Raw genomic sequence first — 22,041 nt, forward strand, 5'->3', positions numbered from 1 at the left:
TGTGTTTGCATATTAACATTTATTCCTGTAAATTATTAAATAATAAAAATGGTATAAATATGTGATGAGACTATGGTTCCAGAAAATTAAACCAGAACTATTTCCTGGGAGCCTCCATTTGCAAATCTGATACTCAGACTTATTTCTGATACTTTAGGTACCTATTGCAGGTTTTAAGTTTAAGGTTCAATGTTGTTTACACTGTGCTAAACTTTAATTCCTACTTATGAGATGAATCAATATAATTAGAAAATTAATTAATTGTTGTGTATTCAATGCCTGTATATAAGATCTGTGATATTCTTAACTGCTAACTTTTCCAGTCCAGCAGCTGAAAGTGTTTATTTTGCTATCTGAAGATTCCCACTTGTTTTGTTTCCCCTGCCTTACAGATGCATGAGCATATGGCAGATAATCTTTGAAATGGAGGCGCAGAAGCAGCCTGGCTTTACAGCTGCACCAGCAGATCAACCAGTTCCAACCTCTCCTCGTCCGCCTGCACAGGGTTCTTCAGATGTCAGTCAAGCCAGTGTGATCCCTCAACAGGAACAAGCCCTATCCCAGCCTGTGTATCTGAAAGCACTTACCATACCACTCTATCAGCCTGTCCAGGCAGGATGCTTTCAGCCACACACCCAGTTAGTGACTGGCAGGAGCTGTGTAAATCTAGACAGCAGTAACATACCTCTCATCCTGAACCCACTCATTCCTTCAAAAGGCACAGATCAGCCTCAGACAGTTTTTCAGAAACAGCTTGGGCAAACTCTAACATTGAACATAGTGAGCACTTTACCGGTTTTATCACCACCAAATTCTTGTGTAAATGCATCTATTGGAAGCCCAGGCAAATCAAAAAAAGCTGGGAAGTATATCTGTAAACACTGTGGACGAGATTGTTTGAAGCCAAGTGTCCTTGAGAAACATATTCGCTCTCATACAGGAGAGAGGCCCTTCCCATGCACCATTTGTGGTATTGCATTTAAAACTCAAAGCAATTTGTATAAACACAGAAGAACTCAAACACATGTCAACAATACCAGACTGCCCTCGGACTCTGACAACAGCAGTGGATTGGAGCAAAATGAGAAATCGACAGATAGCATCACCTCACATCAAAGCAACAAACAACTTAGTAGCACCTGTGAAGACAAGGGGATAGAGATGGAACAAATGAGTTCAGGGACCAGTGCTGGAACAGACACTAAGAAATTTCTTAATGACCTTTCACTGCCAGCAACAAGCAATTCATCCTTTGCTTCGGAAAATCAAGAACCAACCAATCAGTCCTTTAGTTCAAAGGATAATAAGGAGAGTCCTGAAAGAGAACCTCAAACTTTATCATCTCCAGGACCTTTGCCAAATGGTCAGTGCCAGAGAAAGAAGATGCAGGAGCAAAGAACTTCAACTGCCAATAAGCATATTCAGTTGCAAAGGCAGCAAGCAACCTCTTCAGAGAAACAGTGGGATTATAAACCATTTGACTGTAAGCTGAAGAAGTGTGAGAGCACTGACTCAGGGTATCTGTCACGCTCTGACAGCACGGAACAACAGATGGCATCATCCAGCCCGTTGCATAGTCTCCATGAACACAGCACAGAACTGGAAAATGAAACTGCCTTCAGCAGCCAAAGGTGTACTTCCAGAAGCAGTGCAAAGCTAGATGCAGCTGACAAAGCTACAGCCTTGATGCTAGAGAAAAAGAGGCTGGAAGAACACATTTCAAAGCTTATTTCTCATAACAAAAGTGTGGTGGATGATACTCAGTTAGACAATGTCAGACCCAGAAAAACTGTCCTTTCTAAACAGGGTAGCATTGATCTGCCAATGCCTTACACATACAAAGACTCATTCCATTTTGACATCAGAACTTGTGATATAAATAGGAAAAAGAATCTTTCCCTTTGTTCGGCAAAATCTACCTTTGCACCATTAGAGAAATCCAAGCCAGTATTTTTCCATTCAGTCCCCACCCAGTTCTCCACAACGATTGACACTGTACCTGTTACACGGAGCAACTCTTTGCCATTTGTGGAAGGCACAAGGATGGGACATGACAAAGCAGGTGGCTCAAAACCACTTTCTCTTAACAAGCAGTCTGTAAATACAGGCACTGCTGGTTTGCTGCCTAGCAACAATCTTGCTGCAAGTTCAGTGGATTTTCCTAACAGTCATCCCCGAGCTCTAGTCAGACAAACAGCAGTGGATGATTTGCCACTAAGTAATGTGGCTGATCACCTTCCTCCAGCAGAGGAGTTGCAAGGGAGTAAAAATCTCTGGGCAAGAGAAATAATCAGTGCTAAAAATAAGAGAAACAATCAAAAGAAGTTAAAGATGTTCTCCCAAGAAAAATGGCAGATGTATGGAGATGAAACATTTAAGAAAATCTACCAAAAAATGAAAAGCAGCCAAAATGCCAAGAAAATTAAACAAAGGAGGAATAAGATTGCAGATATTACAAGCTTCACTCCTGATGCAAAGGAATCAGTCAGCACTACTGAAATTACTGAGGAAAGAGACAGTCTTTCCTCCCTTGTGACAACAGGTTTACAGACCAGTAAATCAGAAAGCTGTGCTAATGGTAATCATAATCCACAGAAAGTGTCCTCCGAGGAAATTGCAGACAGAGTAACTCACCAGATGCAGACATCATGTTCAGGAGCTGCCAGTGCACACACTGCAGTGAGCAAAACTTCCCAAGGCCCTAGTGGCAGTGACACAGAGAAATACACAGCTGGCCAGAGCACAGTGCTAGCTCCAAGCAGGTGTGAGCTCCAGCTTCAAAATACTCAGTGTCAGCTGAACACCACCAGAAGGAATGATGACTGCTTGCCAGTACAGAGCAGCAAATGCAAAAAAACAAGCCCTGGGAAAGAATCCAGTACATTTGAATCAGATCATAAAAGCACTTCAAACAATGATGGAAACCATAGCAGGGATGAGGAAGCTGACCAGCATGCCCTGACGCCCCTGTGGGTCCATTGCAATGACAGAGAAGCTGCAGGGAAACTCCAGAATTTACCATCAGAAAGAAAAAAGCTAAAATTTGAAGTGGATAAGACACAAAACATTATTTCAAAGTCCTACCCTAGTCCCAATAGTGAAAACAATGCAGTAAATGAAGCAGAGAGAGTCTATTGCACTAGCACTCAGTGTCTTTCCACAGCACCAGTGAAATTCTCTGGTAAGGCAGAGGAGCACATTTTAAGCACAGAATCCACTGGAGGATCTGAACATGCAGAGTTTATGAAAACATGCAAGCTACCCACAAAAGCTCTTAGCTGTAGTGATGTTAACCTTCCACATTCAGCAGGTATCTCACAAGCTTCATTTGTAGGATGCTTAAGGCCTGAGTTAAGAGGAAGTGGTTGTAACTCTTTTGCCTCGCACAATGTAAGAGAGAAAGATGTCAAAACATGTCTTGTGAAAAGAGAAACAGAAGTATCGCTTTTCAGTGATAGTGCTGTTGATGTGTCTTCTAAAATTCATCACCTGCAATCTGGTCATTTAACTCCAGTCCCACAAAAAAGTGCTTTTTCTCCAAAATATATGCTTAAATTGCCTCAAGACAGGAGAGGACCAGATTTGTCAAGTTTGCTTAGGTCAGAACAGAAGATGACATCTTGCACATCTGTGACAGATGCCTTAACCACCCCCCTCTGCTCTTCTAGCAGAGGATCGCTCAGTTCTTGTTCTAATGATGTGCTTTGGTCCCCTTTAAAATTTGAAGTGAGACAAAAGGCCAGCAAAGGGGAGTTACGATGGAACGTACATACAAACTGGAAAACTCCAGCATTTTGTTCACCAGTCAGTTCTGAAGCAACAAATAGCTTAACCACAGCAGATAACACATTTTATAATCAAAACTTCAGGCAGCAGGATACTGTAAGAGACACTTGGAATAACAAACAGAACAAAATTAAACTGAATTATCAAAAGCAAACAGAAGAGAAGTGGATGAGCGTAACTACTTCTTCTGCACAGACCCCAAAGAAAATATGTTTTACTTCTATATATACAAGTGGACTTTTCATATCAGCCGACATCAAAGAAGAGAGAAAGGTTTTACATCATCTTTGCTCAGAAAGTGACTCTTTGATAATGACAACAGCTTCTAGCAAGGATGCAGAGCCACCAGTTGTGGGATGGGACAGAGGTGGAAGTCCAAGTGTACTTCAGGATACACAGCATTCTCAGAGCTCTGCAAACAATACAGCTTATTTTTGTCATTCTTTTGGTACTTTCTATTGTCACACTCTCACCACCCACTGTAAAGAATTCCCAGCACTACCCCATAATAATCTGACTGGCTGCTCGGGAAGTTTAACAGTATCAAGCACAAAGAGCACCTTCCCATCATTAAATGCTGAACCTCGATTAACCTGGTGTTGTTTAACAAGAAGCCTCCCTCTGCCTGCTGAGCAGAAGGGGAATGCAGACTCTGCTTACTCCTCCATGCACACCTCTGACAAGGAATCTAGCAACGAATGCTCACTGTCAAAATATGACATTTCTATTTTCAAAATGAAAAATATTAGCAAGACTATGGCATATGGCTTAACAAACAGGAGCTTAAAAACATGGGTTTCATCCTTTGCTAAAGGACAACAGATGCAGGAGGTAATATTAATAACCCTATTTTCTTTCTCAGGAGGATGTAATTGGCTGACACCCCCCACACATATACACACACTTCTACTGGAAAAATAAAAGAATTATCAAAAGTATATTTATGGAAATTTGCAGGCATTTGTCAGTACAGATTTTATGGTTTATAAGATAAGTGACATGTTCATTTGATGCATGAAAAATACTTCTGTGTGCATTTTTGAAGCTTCTTTCCCTTCCCAGTGGGAATGCTGGCTACTGAGAAGAGTTTATTTCTGTTTCTTGATTTTTCCCCTTATGAGTTTATTTCATATTTTTCTGTGACAGCCTATGCATTTCATTGATTTAATTTTACAGTAATATTTGAATTAGAGTAGGACTCAAGCAGACCATTAACATCAAGACTTTATTATACTTGGAGTCAGTGACAGTGTGTACTAGATCTCTCATTGTTTAAATGCACTGGAATGTCAACAAGTACTTTTTTTTCCAATATTCTTCACAGTTAAGCTCAGCAGCTCCTGGTGGTGCTTTCAAAAATATTTCAGAGCAAAAGAAGAAAACAGTGGCTTGCAAAAAAGAAAAACTCTCAAAAAATAAACTCAAGAGGAGTCACAAACAGAAGAAGATTAAAGTCATCCCAAAATGGTAAGGAATATGGTTTTCAGCTTCCTGATACAGACATTATTTTGCTAAAATTGATGCAAAAAGTGCAGAGAAATTAAAAAGTCATCCCTGAAATTCAACCTTATAAAAAACAGAGGGAAAGATAAATCTCTCAGAAAAAGCTATTCCCACACTGCAGCAGTTCCACAAAGGTAAACTCTAACAATACCAATATGTTTACAGACTTTTCTAAGCAAAGGAGACATAAACCAAAGAAAGATGATGACTGGTCAATTGGCTCTCACTATGCTTTAGACATTATTCTTGTCTGTTAAAATTGTTAGCATTTATATTTGTTTGAAGGCAACCAAAATACTTCTGTTTTTAAACCTGTTACAGCTAAAAGCAGTGTGTGAGTCCCTTTTGTCCTTAGAAGATCTATACCCTGAACTTGCATTCACAAGGGAATGCAGAAGAATAAGTGTCAAATTCTGATACAAACTACTGAAACTGTCTGTAGTTTAAAGGGTCATTTGGTCTAAATAAAAAGCAGGAAGAATTTGAGTATAAAACTGTCAAAGGCACGCTGCGTCAGACAGTGCAATTTCTTCATATTTCATGGGAGTTCATACCAGTGCAAGATTTAGCCTGCAATCCTTCAATGGTGTGGGGTAGCAAAATGTCTGACGAATTGCTTCAATAAGAGACACATATTGTGTGCATACATCCCTCTTATTTTATTTCTTGACTAAAATCAGACAGAGTGACTCCCCTGTGGACAAATCATTGTCAGTAACTCAATCACCTTGTCTAGTTTGGCAAACAGCACTGCAATTTTGAAGGATCATAGCAACAAAAATGGAGGACTTGAGTCTATATTCCAGTCTAGTCACATTCTTCTAGGATACTTTTCTGATTTGGTTTTTGAGGTGTTTTTGTTTTCATTTGGTTTGGTTTCTTTTTTGTTTGTTTTGGTAGCAGGTTTTTTTGGTGGTTTTTGGTGTTTGTTTTGCTGGGTTTTTTTGTTTGGTTTTTTGGTGTTTGTTTTGCTGGGGTTTTTTGTTTGGTTTTTTTGTGGTTTTGTTGCTTGGTTTGTTTTTGTTTGGTTTGGTTTATTTTGGTGGGGGTTTGTTTTGTTTTGTTTTTCCTTCTGGCCTCAGAACTTATTTATTTGGTTCTATCAAATAAGTACAGAGGCTCAATTAAGTACAGGGTGCTGAAAGCTCAGGTCATACATACCACTAGCAAACTGGCCAAACTGTTAATCACTCAGTGCAATGGATTTTTCTGATACACAAACACCTGAATAAGCCACACCCTGTTAGATTTACTTAGTACTCTCTGTATAGTGACTGGTCCTACTGATACAGGAATGGGACCTTCCAGTGCACTTTAGTCTCAATCACTGAAGTTACTAGCAGATCCAGCTAGACTAGAAGACAAAGCAGAGTTGGGTTATTCAGTGTGCGTTTTCTAAATAAGTGAAATACTTATGTTGGTCATTAGTGGTGATGAATAGGTAGGATGTAAGAAGTGGAAAGTAAAAAATTCCAACAACTAGGCAGTCTCAGGTGATTCCTGTGCAATGCAAGTCTTTATAAATATTGTTTTAAAATTCATGGGATAGGAAAAAAGATCTGTTATGCCTGAATACTTTTGTCTTACTGAATCCTGCTGAGGAAAAATTTAATAAAATAATTGTCCATCTCTTGCCTAAAATTCTGATTTTTTTTTTTGAGTTGACATAAACAAATGCTTCCTTAACAGCAGTAAATTGCAGTTAGACTTAAATTTGTCTGATGATATGTTATTACTCTGCTCTGGCTGCTTTTAAATCCCACATATTTGTTTACCTTCTCAATGGTATTGGCAATGCAGGTACAGAGGGAGGCACATACATGGATATGCTCAGTTGAAAATCAACCGACTAAGCAAGCGGCACCCTTGTCCAACTAGAACACTGGATGCTTTGAAAAAGGGCTATTCATCACCATCCTGTAAATTTAATAAGTGTAAGAAGTGCCATTCCCCTCAGTCAAAGGTACAAGGTAAGTATTTGGAACATTTTTTAATGTATTGAATGTTCATTTTTTAAGAGCATGAATGTCAGCAGAACCTCTGCTGTGCACCTGCTCAACACGGAGCTGCCATGACTCTTGTCCTTCAGTATGGTCTGTGAGTAAAACTACAAACATCTCACACCATTTCAGAATTGAACATGCAATGATGTTCATATACATATTTACGTGTGTGAACCTGGCAGTTAGGAGAGCATTTTAGAGAAAAAATAAATCAAAACAACCTTCCACTAGAAGCCTAAGTGGTTTTAAGATGGATCTTTTTCAGTTTCTGAAACAAGGCTGTATGTTTGAAGTGTGAAAATGAGTTTGGTGGGTTAACTTGCTTTCTGTGTTTCAATGACCACCACCATTGTTTCATTAGCAGGCTTAGAATAAAAATGTACAGAAAAGAGTGAAATCAGAAGTCAGTTTGGTGATATGCTGAGAAATGTACAGAGTTCTAGCATGTGGGGGAATAAAAATAAAAATTTCTTCAACCTCTTTTCAATAGAAACTTACCAACACCAGCAAAAAGACATGTCTTGTTCCACCTTAGACAAGCCACTTTGCAGAAGGAAAAAAGAAGGAAAGAATAACTCAGGAATATCTCCCCATACTGAAGATTTAAACCATGTTAAACAAAAAGACAGAATGGATAAAAAAGTAGGTATTGTACCTTAAGTCATGCATTCCTTTTTATCAAAAGAAAAAAAATATATTGTTAATTAAAGCTTGAATTATATTCAGCTCTTTTAAAGTTTGACTTTGATTCACAGATTTTGGTTAAAAATGTGGTAAAGGTATTTTTGGGGGTTAAAATATAATGAAGACTTTAGCTTTTTTAGAAGAAAAATTAATCTTGCATCAATTGAAAAGGAGATTTCTCATGTTTGCTGAGATCAATTAGAGGATCAATTAGCATTGATGTCAAAGGTGTCAGTAGAGGTAGCACCAGAGTATCCTGAGACAGAAAGCTTGAAATTATAAGAAGGAGGAGGGTAGCAGTGGGAAGAACGTGTATCCCTTGCCAAAACTGAATTCCTTTAGCCTCTTGTAGATGCCAGTGCCACTGTGGTTTCAGTGCTACCAATAGCTGATGGGGCCTGAGATGCACTGCAAGTGCTGCAGACAGTGCTGTGGTGTGCAGGAATCAGCACAGCTTTGGTGAGCCTTCTGTGCTTATCCAAATGACAATTTTCCCCAGACTTCTTCTGACCACACTTGAGGACAAAAGCTACTGAACCAGACTGCTGTTATGTAGCATGAGCATTGGGTCTTCATGTAGCATAATCAGTATTATATTTAGAAACCCAATTAAAATTAAGTCATTTTATTTTCTAGACATATCTCACTACCTCAGGCATTATAATATGTCTTACAGATTCACCACAAACCTGTGCACTACACTGCATAAACATTACTGCAGTATGTGTATTAAAATATCTTAATGACAAGAACATCATCCTAGACAGTACCTAGAATACATCTTGAAATCTCTAACCTCCATCATCCATAAATTATTAGCATGGTCTGTCACCTACCCAAGGGAAAAAAAAAGGGAAAAATACATCCTTTACTACACCTCCCCCGCACACTGGAAGGAAAAAACTCATTTTCTCGTCAAATGAGGGATGAGTCACTTGGTCTGCAGTAATGAAGAAGACCAAAAAAAAAAAAAAGACAAAAAAGAAAGTGCAAATACAATCACAGTTGTATAAATAAAGGGTGACATTATGCTTAATTATTCAGTTGATAGGAGTTGATAGGAGCAGAGGCAAATGTTTTCTATTGCTGTAGTCATCTTAGATATCTTTGCAGTTTTATAAAGGGTGGGATTGCTCTGGATTGAAGATTTCAAATGTAATTTTTTCTTCCCCCTTCATTTCTACAGGACTTGTCTGGGCAAATCAGGGAAAACACAGGAACAAAGTTCTCTTATCAGAACATTACAACTCCTCTGGAAATATCAATGACAGCTCATTCCTTTTCATCCACAGTTAATGCAGCCATGCAGCAAGTCAGCAGTGATGTGGAAATCTGCTGTTTAGTAACACAACCGCTTGTGCTTCAGCAGTCAGTCCCAGGGGAGTCACAGCCAAGTATTCAGGGTGACTCAGTGGCATCTTTTTGGTCTTGCCCTTTTGATTTTACAAAGACAGGCACAGGTGACCAACTTGACATCACAAACTCAGACACTACTGGTCCTCTTTCCTTACAACTAGAATCAATCCAGGAAAACATCTTAAATGTACAGTCCAAGAGTCAAAGATCTGCTACATTAGACCCAGCGTTCCTGGACTCGAGAAGGGAGAAACCTCCAAGTGAAGAAAACACATCTCTGTCTCCAAAAGAAAATGCCACTCCCCATTCTCAGCCTGGATGTTCACATTTGGTTGGATCAGAGTCAGAATCTCTTCCTGAGTCAGTCACAAGGGCTGAGTTACCCAGTGTAGAACACGCAGAGCAAGCAAGCTTCTCTCAGATGGCCCCTGACCTTCAGGGGAGTGCAGACAAGAACAGAACCCACCGGCACTCCAATAGCTATGGAAGGCCTCACAAAACAGCTACTACTGCCTTTAAAAAGCTCCCAATTACTCTGAGGTCCCCTGAGTTCAACACTCACTCTGCAACACCTTCAAAGACATACAAAAAGCGAGGTTTAGAGATGATGAGGAAGCAAACCAGAGTGGAGTATGACGACACTAGCAGCGATGATGAAGATAGGCTTGTTATAGAAATATAGCAGACAGGCTGCTAACAAGAGGCTTGTGGGGTGGCCTGTTACAGGTGGAAGCATCACAGATGTCTGAAGGACCTCAAAATCAGAAAAGCCATTCCTCTTGCAATAGGCAGAGTTGTCTTCTGAAGGGTCTTTTCTTTCAAGGACTCACATTTCTTGAAAAAATCTTGTTTGAAGCAAAAAGGGAGCTGGCACCATTAAAATGCAAGTGGTAACCATGTGTTTATGAGGGTTTCCAGCATTGTCGCCACTCTTACCAGCCTCACACAGCCCCCACAAGTGCTAGCTGCCATTGGCTGTGTTGTTAAAAGGCTGCAGTTTTAACATTTATGACTAACAATACAACAGCAGCAGCTCCCTCAATATAGCAGCTCAGATCTCCTGGGATGTGTTCTGTTCTGTATACTCCTCTCTGCCATTTGTACTGGGAGTGATACACTGGCATTAAGGGGAAGAGCTGTTCCCTATCCATGATCTTGGAAGCGTCTGGAAAAATGTCAGTCTTTTTCCATGTTGCACAAACGTCAATGCTTCTTTGTGACAAATCACACAAGCATGCTCTGCTTTGTGTTTTGTGCCTTTTATGCCAAGATCTACTTAAATATTCTTGATTTCTAGTTCGAGAATATGGGTGTTAGCTATTGATATTTCCTGAAGGTAAAATTCATGACAAGGATTTTCTCCTTATATTCATTGTGCTCCAAATGATGTAATATGGAATGTTACCCTTTTATTGTAATCCTAAATTTAACTGCAATGATGCTATTTTACTGAGAGTAAAGAAGCTATATGGCATAGCTTGTTTCTTTTTTAACAAAAAGTTATGTGCCACGAACCCTAAACGTTACTGGTTTCTATGTGAATAAACAGTTAGATATTTTGACTGAGTGTATTTATTCCCTTCCTTGCCCTTGATTAAACTGATAAACATTAAAAAGCATTTCAATTCTACATCATAGTCTAAATCTATACTTAGACTTCTACTGCTCTTACATTGTGAATCATGCAGAGAGTTTTATGGACTAATAGACCTGGGATATTTGGATTTGCTTTTACTTTAATCATGCAGAAATCAGCTTATATAGATCAGACTCACAAATCTACTTTGCTGCATGCGATTCCTGTGATTCCTGATGTCTTACAAACATGACAAGACTTAAGGTCATCCAGACAGAGCTTCATCTTCAGCCACAAATTTTGTTCATCAATTTATTATTGGTACACAAAACAAAAGTGATGGTTAAATTATTACACCAGTTCCTAATTCTAATGTGTTAAAAAAAATTAAGAAAAACATCTTTTTCAGAATAGAGAAGGAACCATGAAAGATAATTTTCCCTTTCTAAAAATGGTACATTATTACACTGATTACACTAATAGTGGTGTCAAAACTGCAAAGAAAAAAAATCTAAGGAATATTAGTTTAAGGAATTTGGCATTTTTATTCTCCTGCTTTACTTCTCATTTACTGAGCACTGGGGTTTTATAACAATAGTGTTACTGCTAATCTGTTGGACTGTGACAGGAATTTGCAGGTCAGACATACAGAGAACAGGTCAGTTCTTTTGCTGTGCTTTATGGTGGAATTATCTCCACATATCACACAATGAAAGGATAAGGTGAAGGAAGTAACAGCCTCCTGAACTTGGCAACCTTGGTATGTAGAGCTCAACAAGCACAGCATACAGCTGAAGAATGAATGGCATCAACAGTGGTAGATTGCAAGGCACTGCAAATTGCAAATTTTGTTGACTGAGTTGCAGGACAAAAAAATACCCTTTTGTTTAGAATGATAGAGCTGCAGATTGTTTCTACATTAGATTTTTCTCTTTATACTGTTAAATGATTTAATAAAAACAAAACAAATATCTTAGTACATGCACTAAGCATATTAACATTTAATGATTTTTAAGTAGCAGTTATGCTAAATTTCTTAGTCTACCTCAAACCTTAGTAGAAGAACTAACATGTTACTCAGGAAACTTCTGAGTGAGATTCTTAGCAAAAAAATGTTGATAACATCACTAATACAACAAGTTTCACTAGGTTTGGTATTGAAAGAACAAGAAAGATCAAAGAAAAAAATGTCTTGAAATCTTTCTTGCTAAGTTCAATATTTGTGCTGTAAGAGAATCTGCAGAGGTATTTGGGTGAATCCCAGATGCAAAGAATTTAAATAGTGTGAAAGCACAGTGATATAGTTTGGAAGAGAACCAGGAAAAGAGGGAAGAGGGAAGAGGAAAGAAGAGGAGATGCCACCAGTATTGCCACAATATTGGACCATTCAAACTTTTGGAACCTTTTTCTGTTGGAATCACTCAAAGTTACAGCTGGATTCTGGATTGGTAGAAAAAGAAGGAAAAAAAGACAGATGATGCTCACAGAGAGCCACCAGGTCACAGTGCTCCCAGCACTACTGATGGCCAGGCTTTATGAAAAGCTGCATGACTGCTGCCATGCAGCTACTTGGCTGGGTGTGTTCATTAGATAACCACACCAACACAGAAGTACATGCCTGCTTTCAGCTGCTTTTGCTTCACATCTTTTTCCATCTTTGTTTCAAACTCCCTACATACCCTTGTTAGCAGTATGGATGACAAGAAAGTGGATTTTCAGCTTTTAATCAGAATTTTCAATCCTGTGTCATTCCAACAAAAAATCTGACAAAGTAAAATTTCAAATATTGCGAAGTTCTGCAGAGTCTCTGAGAAATGTATACTAGCTTAGAGCTAAAGGAGAAGTTCCATGCTTATCAAATCTACCTGAGCCTGCTGTAAAAGAAACTTTGACAAGCACCTCCTGTATATATTTTACAGAATTTAACAGAGAAATTGCCATATGGCAGGTGTAGCTGGAAGAGAAGTAGGACAATTTTAAGTTAGCTGAGAAAAGACATTTAAAACTGTGTTTGCTGACAGAAATAAGTCCTTGATATTTTAACTCAATATGCACTATAAAAGTCTGACCTAACATTAGAGTTAAACCCCAAAATATCCTACTTCTTTAAGAACACCATTAGATCTATGTTGGCATTTTAAAGATTACCAGTAAAGAAGGTAGTGACTCTAGCACAACTCTTTTCAGCCACAACAGCCCTTGGAGGAGTGAGGTCTGAACCACACATCACTGAGTGAAGATTGTGACAAATGCTCTTAGGTTTAAGTTAGGGCACTCAAGGAGTTTGCATACCCAGATCCAACAGGCTGTGTGGCAGACAGCATATTTTGGCTTTTCAGAAGATGCTGTATTCACAGAACATAGAAGGCTGTATGGGCAAATTATTCTCTATCTTTTACACAGCAGAAGTGTCAGCCATGCAGTGAAGCATTTATTTAATTTGAAAGAACCTGAACATCAAAGCCACATGAGGGCACCAGGCACAGAGAAAAAAATCTGTTTCTTTATCTTTCAAAGTCAGCAGCAGTTCTGATGGATCATTGCTTTGCTAGAAGCAAATCTGGAATTCCTTTGCACGTGAGTGAATCTCATCAACTTTTACTCCTTCTGTTGCAGGAAGTAAAATAATAAAAAAGCTGATCACTGATAAGATCTGTATTAAACACCTACATCTTCTCAAATAGACTGTAAAGAAGTGGATGTTTCAGACTTTCCCTCTTTAGATATGAAGAAACTATTCATTGTTTCAGACATTACCATTAGATATTATTATTGATACTTCACTGATCTACCTGGCTAACCCAAATTCATTAACAAGTGTGGATGAGAGGGATGCAGACCAACCAGAGCAAGACCAGAGATCACCAACAACTCCAGAGATATGCCTTGAATACATTTATGAGAAAAGGTAACAAGAGTTGGTTAGCTATCAGAAAAGAAAATTAAGGGAATATGCACCAAGAAGTTCAGTAGAAGAGTGTGGGAAGATTATCACAATCATCTGTCTTCCAAATGCATTCTGGATAGATCTGAAATTATGAATTTGATTTGTAGCATATAAACTAGATATTAAGAAAAAAATTCCTATTTAAGAAGCAACTAAGCATGTAACAAACACCCCAGGGAGATGATAAATTCTTCATCCCTGGGGAACTTCAGTAGCAGTTAAGGCAAGTATTTCCTACCATAGGTATAATATTATTTAGGGCTGGTGCAGACTTTCTTTCCAGCCCTATTCTTGATTCATAAATTCTTGTTGGTCAATAACTTCCCCAAAACACAATGCTTAAAATAATGAGTGCTGCTGTGGCTGTATAAGCACTGCTGATACACACAGAGAGCTGTACCTGAGCAGGTTTGGTTTGCATTACTCACAGTGTATGTCTGCTTTTGCACTTTGCCTGTTTTATTTACACAACCAATTTTGTTCCCATTCATGAGTGTTTATATTATAATAATTTTCATGTAGGTAAGTAGCTTTGTTAAACCATTTGTTTTACCTTAAGGATTTGTGTGGAATTGTGGCTGCAGATTAAGACCCCTGGACTGTATTTTTAAGCATTCCACAGAAGTCCCATGGATGAAAAGATCAGTATTATTTTTTTTGACTTTAAAATACTGTGACAATTTAACAGCACACTTAAAGTACCCTAGAGGAACCAGATAAATGTCATGTAAGAGCACATAACTTAAAAGCTGAGTCTTCCAGGAAACTGTAAAGTTACCACAGTTTGATTATAAACCATTCTCTTAAGACACACTCAAATATAAAACAGTTGTTTTTCTTTCATACAGTCAGAGCTAATGTACCTATGGAATACTCATGTCAGCTGCTCAAATATGTTCTGTATTTGTGTAATTCTTGAGTTTAGAACAACTACAAGAGCCAGTTAAACCATTCGCATATTTGTGGGTGCTTTGCAATATAGTCAGAAAGGATTCTTATGTCGTGGGTGTACATATATATATATAGGCTTTTAAAACCTCAATATGTGTGTCTCATTATCAGTCCCTAGGGATTGTTAGGGTTTGAAAACCAAACCCAAACAAGATGATTCTAATACAATCAATCAATTAATCCATAATCCAGTTTAATTATCTCGAGCTTTGTATATGTGCATTTGTAGCATGTTTTTATTCCATCAGTTGGCAAAACAAGCAAGTCAAAGTACAACACTGGATATAATATACTTACTCCAGCAGTGACTGGAAGTGTTTCAGAGTGAGTTAGTTCAGATATATCAGATTCTGACTCTTTTTAAAGAATCTTATGCTATTAACAAAGTGAGAATTGGATAAAAGCTGTGGGAGCTGTGTTTCATAAGCTACTGCGGTCTTGTTTTCCAGATGTCTTTGAATGCTACTTTGGTTCAGCAGTACTGCTGATGAGGTCAATCATGCTAGACAAACAGAGACAGCTAAGCCTTTACAGACTCGGGCTTCGATGTATCTTTCTGAATTACACTTAACCTCTTCAAAGCATAGCTCTTGCACGTTACAGATGCATTCATGGGACAAAATTAAGGTCACATCATCCGCCCTTCTCACTCTTTTTACAAAGAAAAGAGCTACAGCCAGTGATTATATGAAAAAAAAAATCTTTCTATTATTTATCATTCTTTATTGCATATATAATATTCAGATTTTTCTTGAGAATGTTCTTCTCACTCCATTGTAAACTCCCAAATTAAACATTTTGCCTCAAATACACAGCTGTATGACAGAGTCCTTCAGATGAGCTGCTCTTGTCCTGTCTCCTCTGTAAAAAGGAGCCATTAGAGAAACTTCCCCCTCTCCATCAAAATGGTTAATGCAAAAAGACAAGAACGAAATTTATTTCCATAGCATGCCTTGACAGCAACTTGAGTTAGCAACTTAATAGGAGAAAGGGAGTCAAGGTTGTTCCTACCTGTGTTAGGAAACCACAGTCTGAGAAGAGGAATATTTCACTGGGAAGCTAAGCCAGGGCTATGATAGTTATCCTGATTCTCAAAACCTGTACGTACAAATGCAATTACAAGATTGGCACAGCTAACAATTTAGATAGCTATGTGCACATACATGTTCATGTGTCTTGGCTGGGAGCAGGAACAAGGAAAATTACACCTCTTAAAAAGTAATTTGACCACTAACTTCACAATGTCTCTTAATATTTCCATTGCTTACAGAGAATAATTTGCATTGAGCTCCCAACTGGAAGGCAAGTCAAGCATAAAACACATCGTCACAGCCTCTGCAGCCCATAAGTGGTTTTTATTCCAACTCATCCCTCTTATGAAGAGGTTTTGTATAACTTTGTTGATTCTAGTTATGGGTTGTGCTAGCTCCAAATGTAGTAAATACCAAAAAGGGAAAAGATACAAAGGTCTCAGACCTCAAATCCTTAGTTGTCCAGAAGAATGAAAGTCAATATGGCTAAGTAAAGCATTAAAAAAGCTATTCCATCCTGTGCAATATTATAAAGCTTAAGAGATTATAGCAAAAGGATTTACTAACTTTGATTTAAAAATAAGGACAAAAGCAAAATGGTCATTATTATATTTTTGACATGAAAAACACAAAACCCTTTTTTTCTTTATTTTCACCAGATGTGGATAGGCAGATGTGAACTGTTGGACAATAGTCAGAGAAGTGGAATTAGGGAAATATTCATAATTAATAACATGCCTGCAGAAACATGTTCTGTGCTTCAAAAAGAATTCAGGTGCTGTTAGAACTGGGAGAGCGTCCTTACCCTGAAGATGTTGACAAATTTGAAGAAATTCCAAGCAGGGGGGAAAAAAAACCCCAAACTGATTGGGGAAATAGATTACTTATGCAGAAAGATTAAAGGAACCATTCTTCTGCTCTCAATTACACCAATGTGGTCCAACTCAATTCAGTGATGATGTACCAGTATAACCAGGAGACAAGCTGGACTGAAACATGATGTGAATATTTTGTTTAGAAATGCTCAGAGGAAGAATTCCCTTTAGGGAAGCTATAGGTCCTGTAGTAAGATTTGAACTGAAAAGAGTGCACAGACAGTCAGAGAAAGGTCCACTGCAATTACATCTAAATACTAAATACTTCCTCTGAGATATTTAGTGGGAAAAAGAGAACACTGCCAATCACCACCCAAAATAGAGACAGGAGGTCATCAGAGCACCATAATCAAGCAATTCTTCTCCTAGATATCCCTGTCATTCACAGTACCAGACATAATGCCTACATTCACTGTTTCTATGCCTACATCCATTACTTCTCTCCACCTTTATTCACATAGTAGTGACTAATACATTATTAAAATTTGTGCAAGCTGGATCAATTACTAAAATGTAATTACATTGCCTTTCTCTGCTAAGTCTACCAGATGTACTCATCAAGAACATGCTGTGTAAGAAGAAGTCCTCAAAAAAAAAAAAAATCACCATTCTTGGTTTAATTACAATGATGCTGCAAAAAAAATGGGGCCAGAAGGAAAGCAATCTTACAACACATATCCGCCTGCTGGAGAACACTATCAAGAGAGAGTTTCTAAGGTAGATCTCAAAATACACATATTTGCTGGTATTTTGCTTTTGGAAGGAACAATGCTCACCAGAACTTTAATGTAGTAATCACTAGGCAAAGATTCAGAGCACATGCACTTATGCCCCAAATGCACCGAAATTCTGCAAGTGAGAATCCAGATAGAAAGACAGGAGGCAGAAATGTTTGCAAACATTCATATTATTATTGTGCTCAGAGCTAACAAAAGGAAGTTTAGCCTCATTGTGAAAAGTACCCTGGCTGCTGTCACTTAAACCTGAAATCAGTCAGTCACAGTTCAGAGGTGTGACTAAGTTCCTGACTCTGTTCTTTCTCTTCCTATAACCTCTGCATAGGGATAACAGTTCTTAGAGTGACTAAGTCAAACCTACACTAGTATGATGAATCTCATAAATCAAATGTAACTGTCTCATTATGTTTTTCAGTAGACAAACATTCAGTATCCACAATCTGGTGTTGGTTTTTCCATGAGAAGACAAATGAATTGGATTTTTCTTTATTTAGATGTTTTTCATTTCATTAAATCGTTCAGGTTGGAAGGCACCCAAGGGCTTTGCCCAGTCGGATTTTGAAAACCTCTATGAATTGAGATTCAAGAATCATTTGAAAACTTGTTCCAATGCATAATTATCTTCAGAATGATTCCCCTCCACTTTGATATGCAGCTGGAATTTCCTGTTTCAGCTTATAACTAGTGTGTCTCATTGTCCCAACATGCAGCTCAGTAAAGAGTCTGGTTCCATCTAGTTGGTACCTGCCTCAGAACTATTGGCATGCTGATATTCAAACTCAAAGACATCTTCTCTTCTCCAGGGTGAACACTGTCTCAGCCTCACCTGAACTATTGGCATGGTGGTATTCAAACTCAAAGGCATCTTCTCTTCTCCAGGGTGAACACTGTCTCAGCCTCACCTCACTGACTGCAGGCTCCAGACTCCATGTCATCTGGGTGGCCTTCCACTAAACTTTCTCAAGTTTACCATATCTCTTATACTGGGGAGCCTAAAACTGGACACAGTCATCAGGATGGAATCTAATGAGGGCTAAATAAAGGGGATAGGATAGCCACTTCCCTCAATCTACTGGTCACGTTCCTGTTGACACCAGCCAAGATATTGATGCCTCATGTTTAGCCCATCAGAACTCCTGATCCTATTTGGAAGAGCTGCTACCCAGTCAGTCATCCACTAAACAAGGTCAGTCCATCCCAGTTGCAGGACTTTTAATTTGTCCTTGCTCAATTTCATGAGCTTGTGGTTGGTCCACTCCTTTAGGCTTTCTAGGTTGCAACCCTCACGTGCATTGACTGCTGCCTCCCGTCTGGTGCCAAGCAAATTTAATCAATCTGAATTCCATTTTCTTCTCCAAACCATAAAAAAGGATATAAAATAGGATATTTAAAATACTACACATACTAAGTCCAAGAACAGGCTGCCAGGAACTTCACCGGTAACTGGACTCCAGGTGCAGAATCAGCTATTAACCGGTACCCTCCAAACCCACGGTCCAGCATTTTTCTGCATTCACCTGTGTACTCTAACATCCCAAGCTGAACACAAGGGTGCCATGGGAGACCATGTCAAAAGTCTTGTGAAAGTTAAGACAGACAATATCCACTGCAGTCCCCTCATCCATAGTTGTAATCCTTTTATCAGAGAAGGCAATGAACCCATGCTGACTATTCGCTATCATGATCCTCTTTGTGCATCCAAGAATTTCTTCAGGGTACAGCTGAGGTTCTTGGCATCTCTATGCCAAGCAAGAGTTGTGCTTTACTCATCTTGTGAAAAACTTGAAATACGTAGTTCTGCCATTAAGTGGAACAAAGAAAACAGGTAGGAAGTTAGCTTGAGGCTATCTATATATGGGCATCCATGTTGTACCAACAGGAATCCCAGAAGCACTGTGCTCTTTGTACTTTTAATTCAGCTAAGCTAATACCAAAATTTAACAAAAAAACGTGTCTTAGTCTACACACAAAACACACATCCTGTCTCTTCCCATCCCATGCCATGACAAGTTACTTGAGCCGTTCAGATGACTCTGCTACCCACTTCTGCTACTACATGAAGTTTCTGGCTTCAGAAATCAACAGAAAACCCAATCCAAAAAGTAGCAAAACCAAATCTGGTCCTTAGCATAGTAAAGAATCCATCCAAAATTAAATGGGATTTTATTTGCCTCCTGAGCTTTAGACGTGACAAATTTCAGAAAAATGAGATATGAAACATTTAGAAGTCAGCACTCAAAATAGCATTTCTGATGGAAAGATTCCAGATTGTACTGTAGCAACTGTAACTATGTTGCAGTAAGGCCAAGTCTAAAAAAGCCACTAAGATATACAAAGAGAGAGAGCCATTTCTTCACGCTTCCTCACACGCATTATTTCCACCACCCTTGATCCCATGCTGCATGACAATAAAAAAAAAGTGCTCGAGTCAACAGAAAACTATTTAGTTGACTATCCTTAAGCTCTTTACATAGCTTGTATTGCTTTAAATATCTTTGTCCCCTGAAAAGTTAAATTCATTCCACATTCTTGTGGGAAGACTTAGGACTCACGTTCCAGCAGGCTGGTTGTTGAATCCTCTCTTTTTAAGTGTGTTAGATAATTTTATTAGGGAAAAAAAAAAAAGAATATGTTTAAACTACTCATTAACGGATCTTTTGGTTACTACCCATAATCTCATAAATGATAACACAGTAGCAAGCTACATGCCTTGTTTCAAACATCTTCTGAGATGAAAGCCAAAAGCAGCAATTTCATGCAATACTTATTTAACTAGTAATTAACATTTGCTTAAAAAAGAATAATGTATACCAGTGGCAGAATGTGTTTATAGCTTGCTCTTCTTTTGCTTCACTGTATGCATTCTACTACATTAAACTCTGTAATGTTATATTTTAATAAAGTAGTTTCACTGGAGACAGCTAAAACATTTATTGTTAAAAACAAACACAGAACTTAGCAAATTTTCCCCAACTAGTCTGTTCACAGCAAGTACTGCAAGCTTTTCAGGAATGTGTTGATTGCTCACTACCATGGGTCTTTTCACTTCCATTGTTCTCACTTCCCTAGGCTTCACTTACATGCTGGTTTACTCCATTTATTCCATCCATGCTGGGTGGACATTCCTATATGTTTCTGGGTTCAGGAAGAAGCAAGCTGGCTCTGTCCAAACTCTCCTGAGTTAATACTGGAAACATGGAAGACCAGAACAGACACATCCAGTTGGCTTGAAGTGAACTGATCCAGAGTCTAGTCAAGCTTATGGGGAGCTGCACTTAAGCCAATAAGCCTGTTGAGAAGTCCTGGACCTTCCACAGGTGATTTAAAAAAAAAACAACAACAAAATAACAAAAACCCAAAAAGGAATATTAAAGCATTAAATGAGTAGCCGTGTTAACAAACTACTTCCAACATATCCTTGAAGACTCGTTTCAATGCAACATTTCAGACCTGACTACATTTCCACTCTACTCACAGAATCTCTGATTCATCAAGTCCATTGTCATTTGCCAAGTTAACATACTTGAAAATTGAAGAAAAAGCAGCAAAGGAGCCCTTTCCCAAAGTTGATTTGTCGGGTTTTTATTTCCAAATTCAGATGGGTAAGGAAGGAAATGGCTAGGATGCAGATTGTTGTGGAAAAAGTACTAGAGGAAGGATAGCACCAGCTGTCTGCCAGAAGACAGCTCTCTTGTTCAAGCAGCCAAAGAGAGGAAGTGCCATTCTGGAGTGCAGGAACTCAGGACAGGAAATACAGCATGAAAATGTAACAGCAGTGGGACGCTGCAGGGAGACTGGATGTAGCTGCAGAGCAAAGTTCAGACAGAAAAACTTACTCAGCCATAGATATAGTTTAGGGATTTAATGCTGAAGAGTTAAGTTTTTGGAGCAGAGAGCATCAGAGATCTCTGGTGCTTTGCCTAGCTCTGAAAGACAGCGGAGGCTCAGGGAGATTAGCTGATGAGCAGGTGCTGCAACCAACAGAGATAACAGCCTGAAAAATGGGCATGCGACGAGATCAGCAACAAAAAGGAAAGCCATGAAGATGAATTAGGAAGAACATGGCCCAGACACATGGGAAAGTGTAGCTTTGTGAAGCCTTTCTCGCAGTGGCAGCACAAGCAGCCTCGGGAGGAGACTCAGAGCATTACAGTGATATCAGACCAACAAGGTAAGAGCTTCCTCTGTCTCCCAGAGGACCAAGTGACATATTGGAGCCATTTGCATGCAGCACCTGAGCTGAGCCTTACAGAACTGAAAAGTACTCACGGGCACTTTCCCTTCCTCCACCAAGTGAGAAATAAAAATTGTGCAATGCCAGGAGAATTAATATCATTTGTGAGACAAGGACTTCATAAAATAGCACAACTTAAAACAGACCACAAGTCTGCATTAAACACACTCAACTCCAGAAAAAAAAAAAAAAAAGTACATAAAGCAGCAAAATGCTCCAAGGGTTTCCAAGATTTTTTTTTTTGGTGGAAGAATACTGCAAAAAAGCAGAAATATAAAGAAGTCCTAAAACCAGTGGAATCTTAATAGTCTTTTAGCAGACTATAAGGATTTAAATTCTCACATTAAATCAATCAAGT

At 38.7% G+C, this 22,041-nt stretch overlaps 1 protein-coding gene across 1 annotated transcript; it reads left to right on the forward strand.

The window, feature by feature from the left end:
• Positions 1-396: 396 nt before the first annotated feature.
• Positions 397-10,014, forward strand: ZNF831 (zinc finger protein 831). Its single transcript, XM_054392076.1, has 5 exons — positions 397-4,617; positions 5,111-5,253; positions 7,090-7,259; positions 7,783-7,934; positions 9,163-10,014. The coding sequence occupies exons 1-5, from the start codon at positions 397-399 to the stop codon at positions 10,012-10,014; spliced, it is 5,538 nt and encodes a 1,845-aa protein (XP_054248051.1).
• The last annotated feature ends 12,027 nt before the right edge of the window (positions 10,015-22,041 follow it).

This window comes from Indicator indicator, chromosome 24 (assembly GCF_027791375.1).
Source record: "Indicator indicator isolate 239-I01 chromosome 24, UM_Iind_1.1, whole genome shotgun sequence".
NCBI classification, from domain to species: Eukaryota; Metazoa; Chordata; class Aves; order Piciformes; family Indicatoridae; genus Indicator; species Indicator indicator.

Excerpts from the sequence above, each read along its gene's own strand:
- ZNF831 (XM_054392076.1), top strand. The coding sequence starts at position 397 with ATGAGCATATGGCAGATAATCTTTGAAATGGAGGCGCAGAAGCAGCCT. Across the intron at positions 4,618-5,110 it reads AAGGACAACAGATGCAGGAG|TTAAGCTCAGCAGCTCCTGG; the intron begins GTAATATTAATA and ends TATTCTTCACAG. Across the intron at positions 7,260-7,782 it reads CCCTCAGTCAAAGGTACAAG|AAACTTACCAACACCAGCAA; the intron begins GTAAGTATTTGG and ends TCTTTTCAATAG.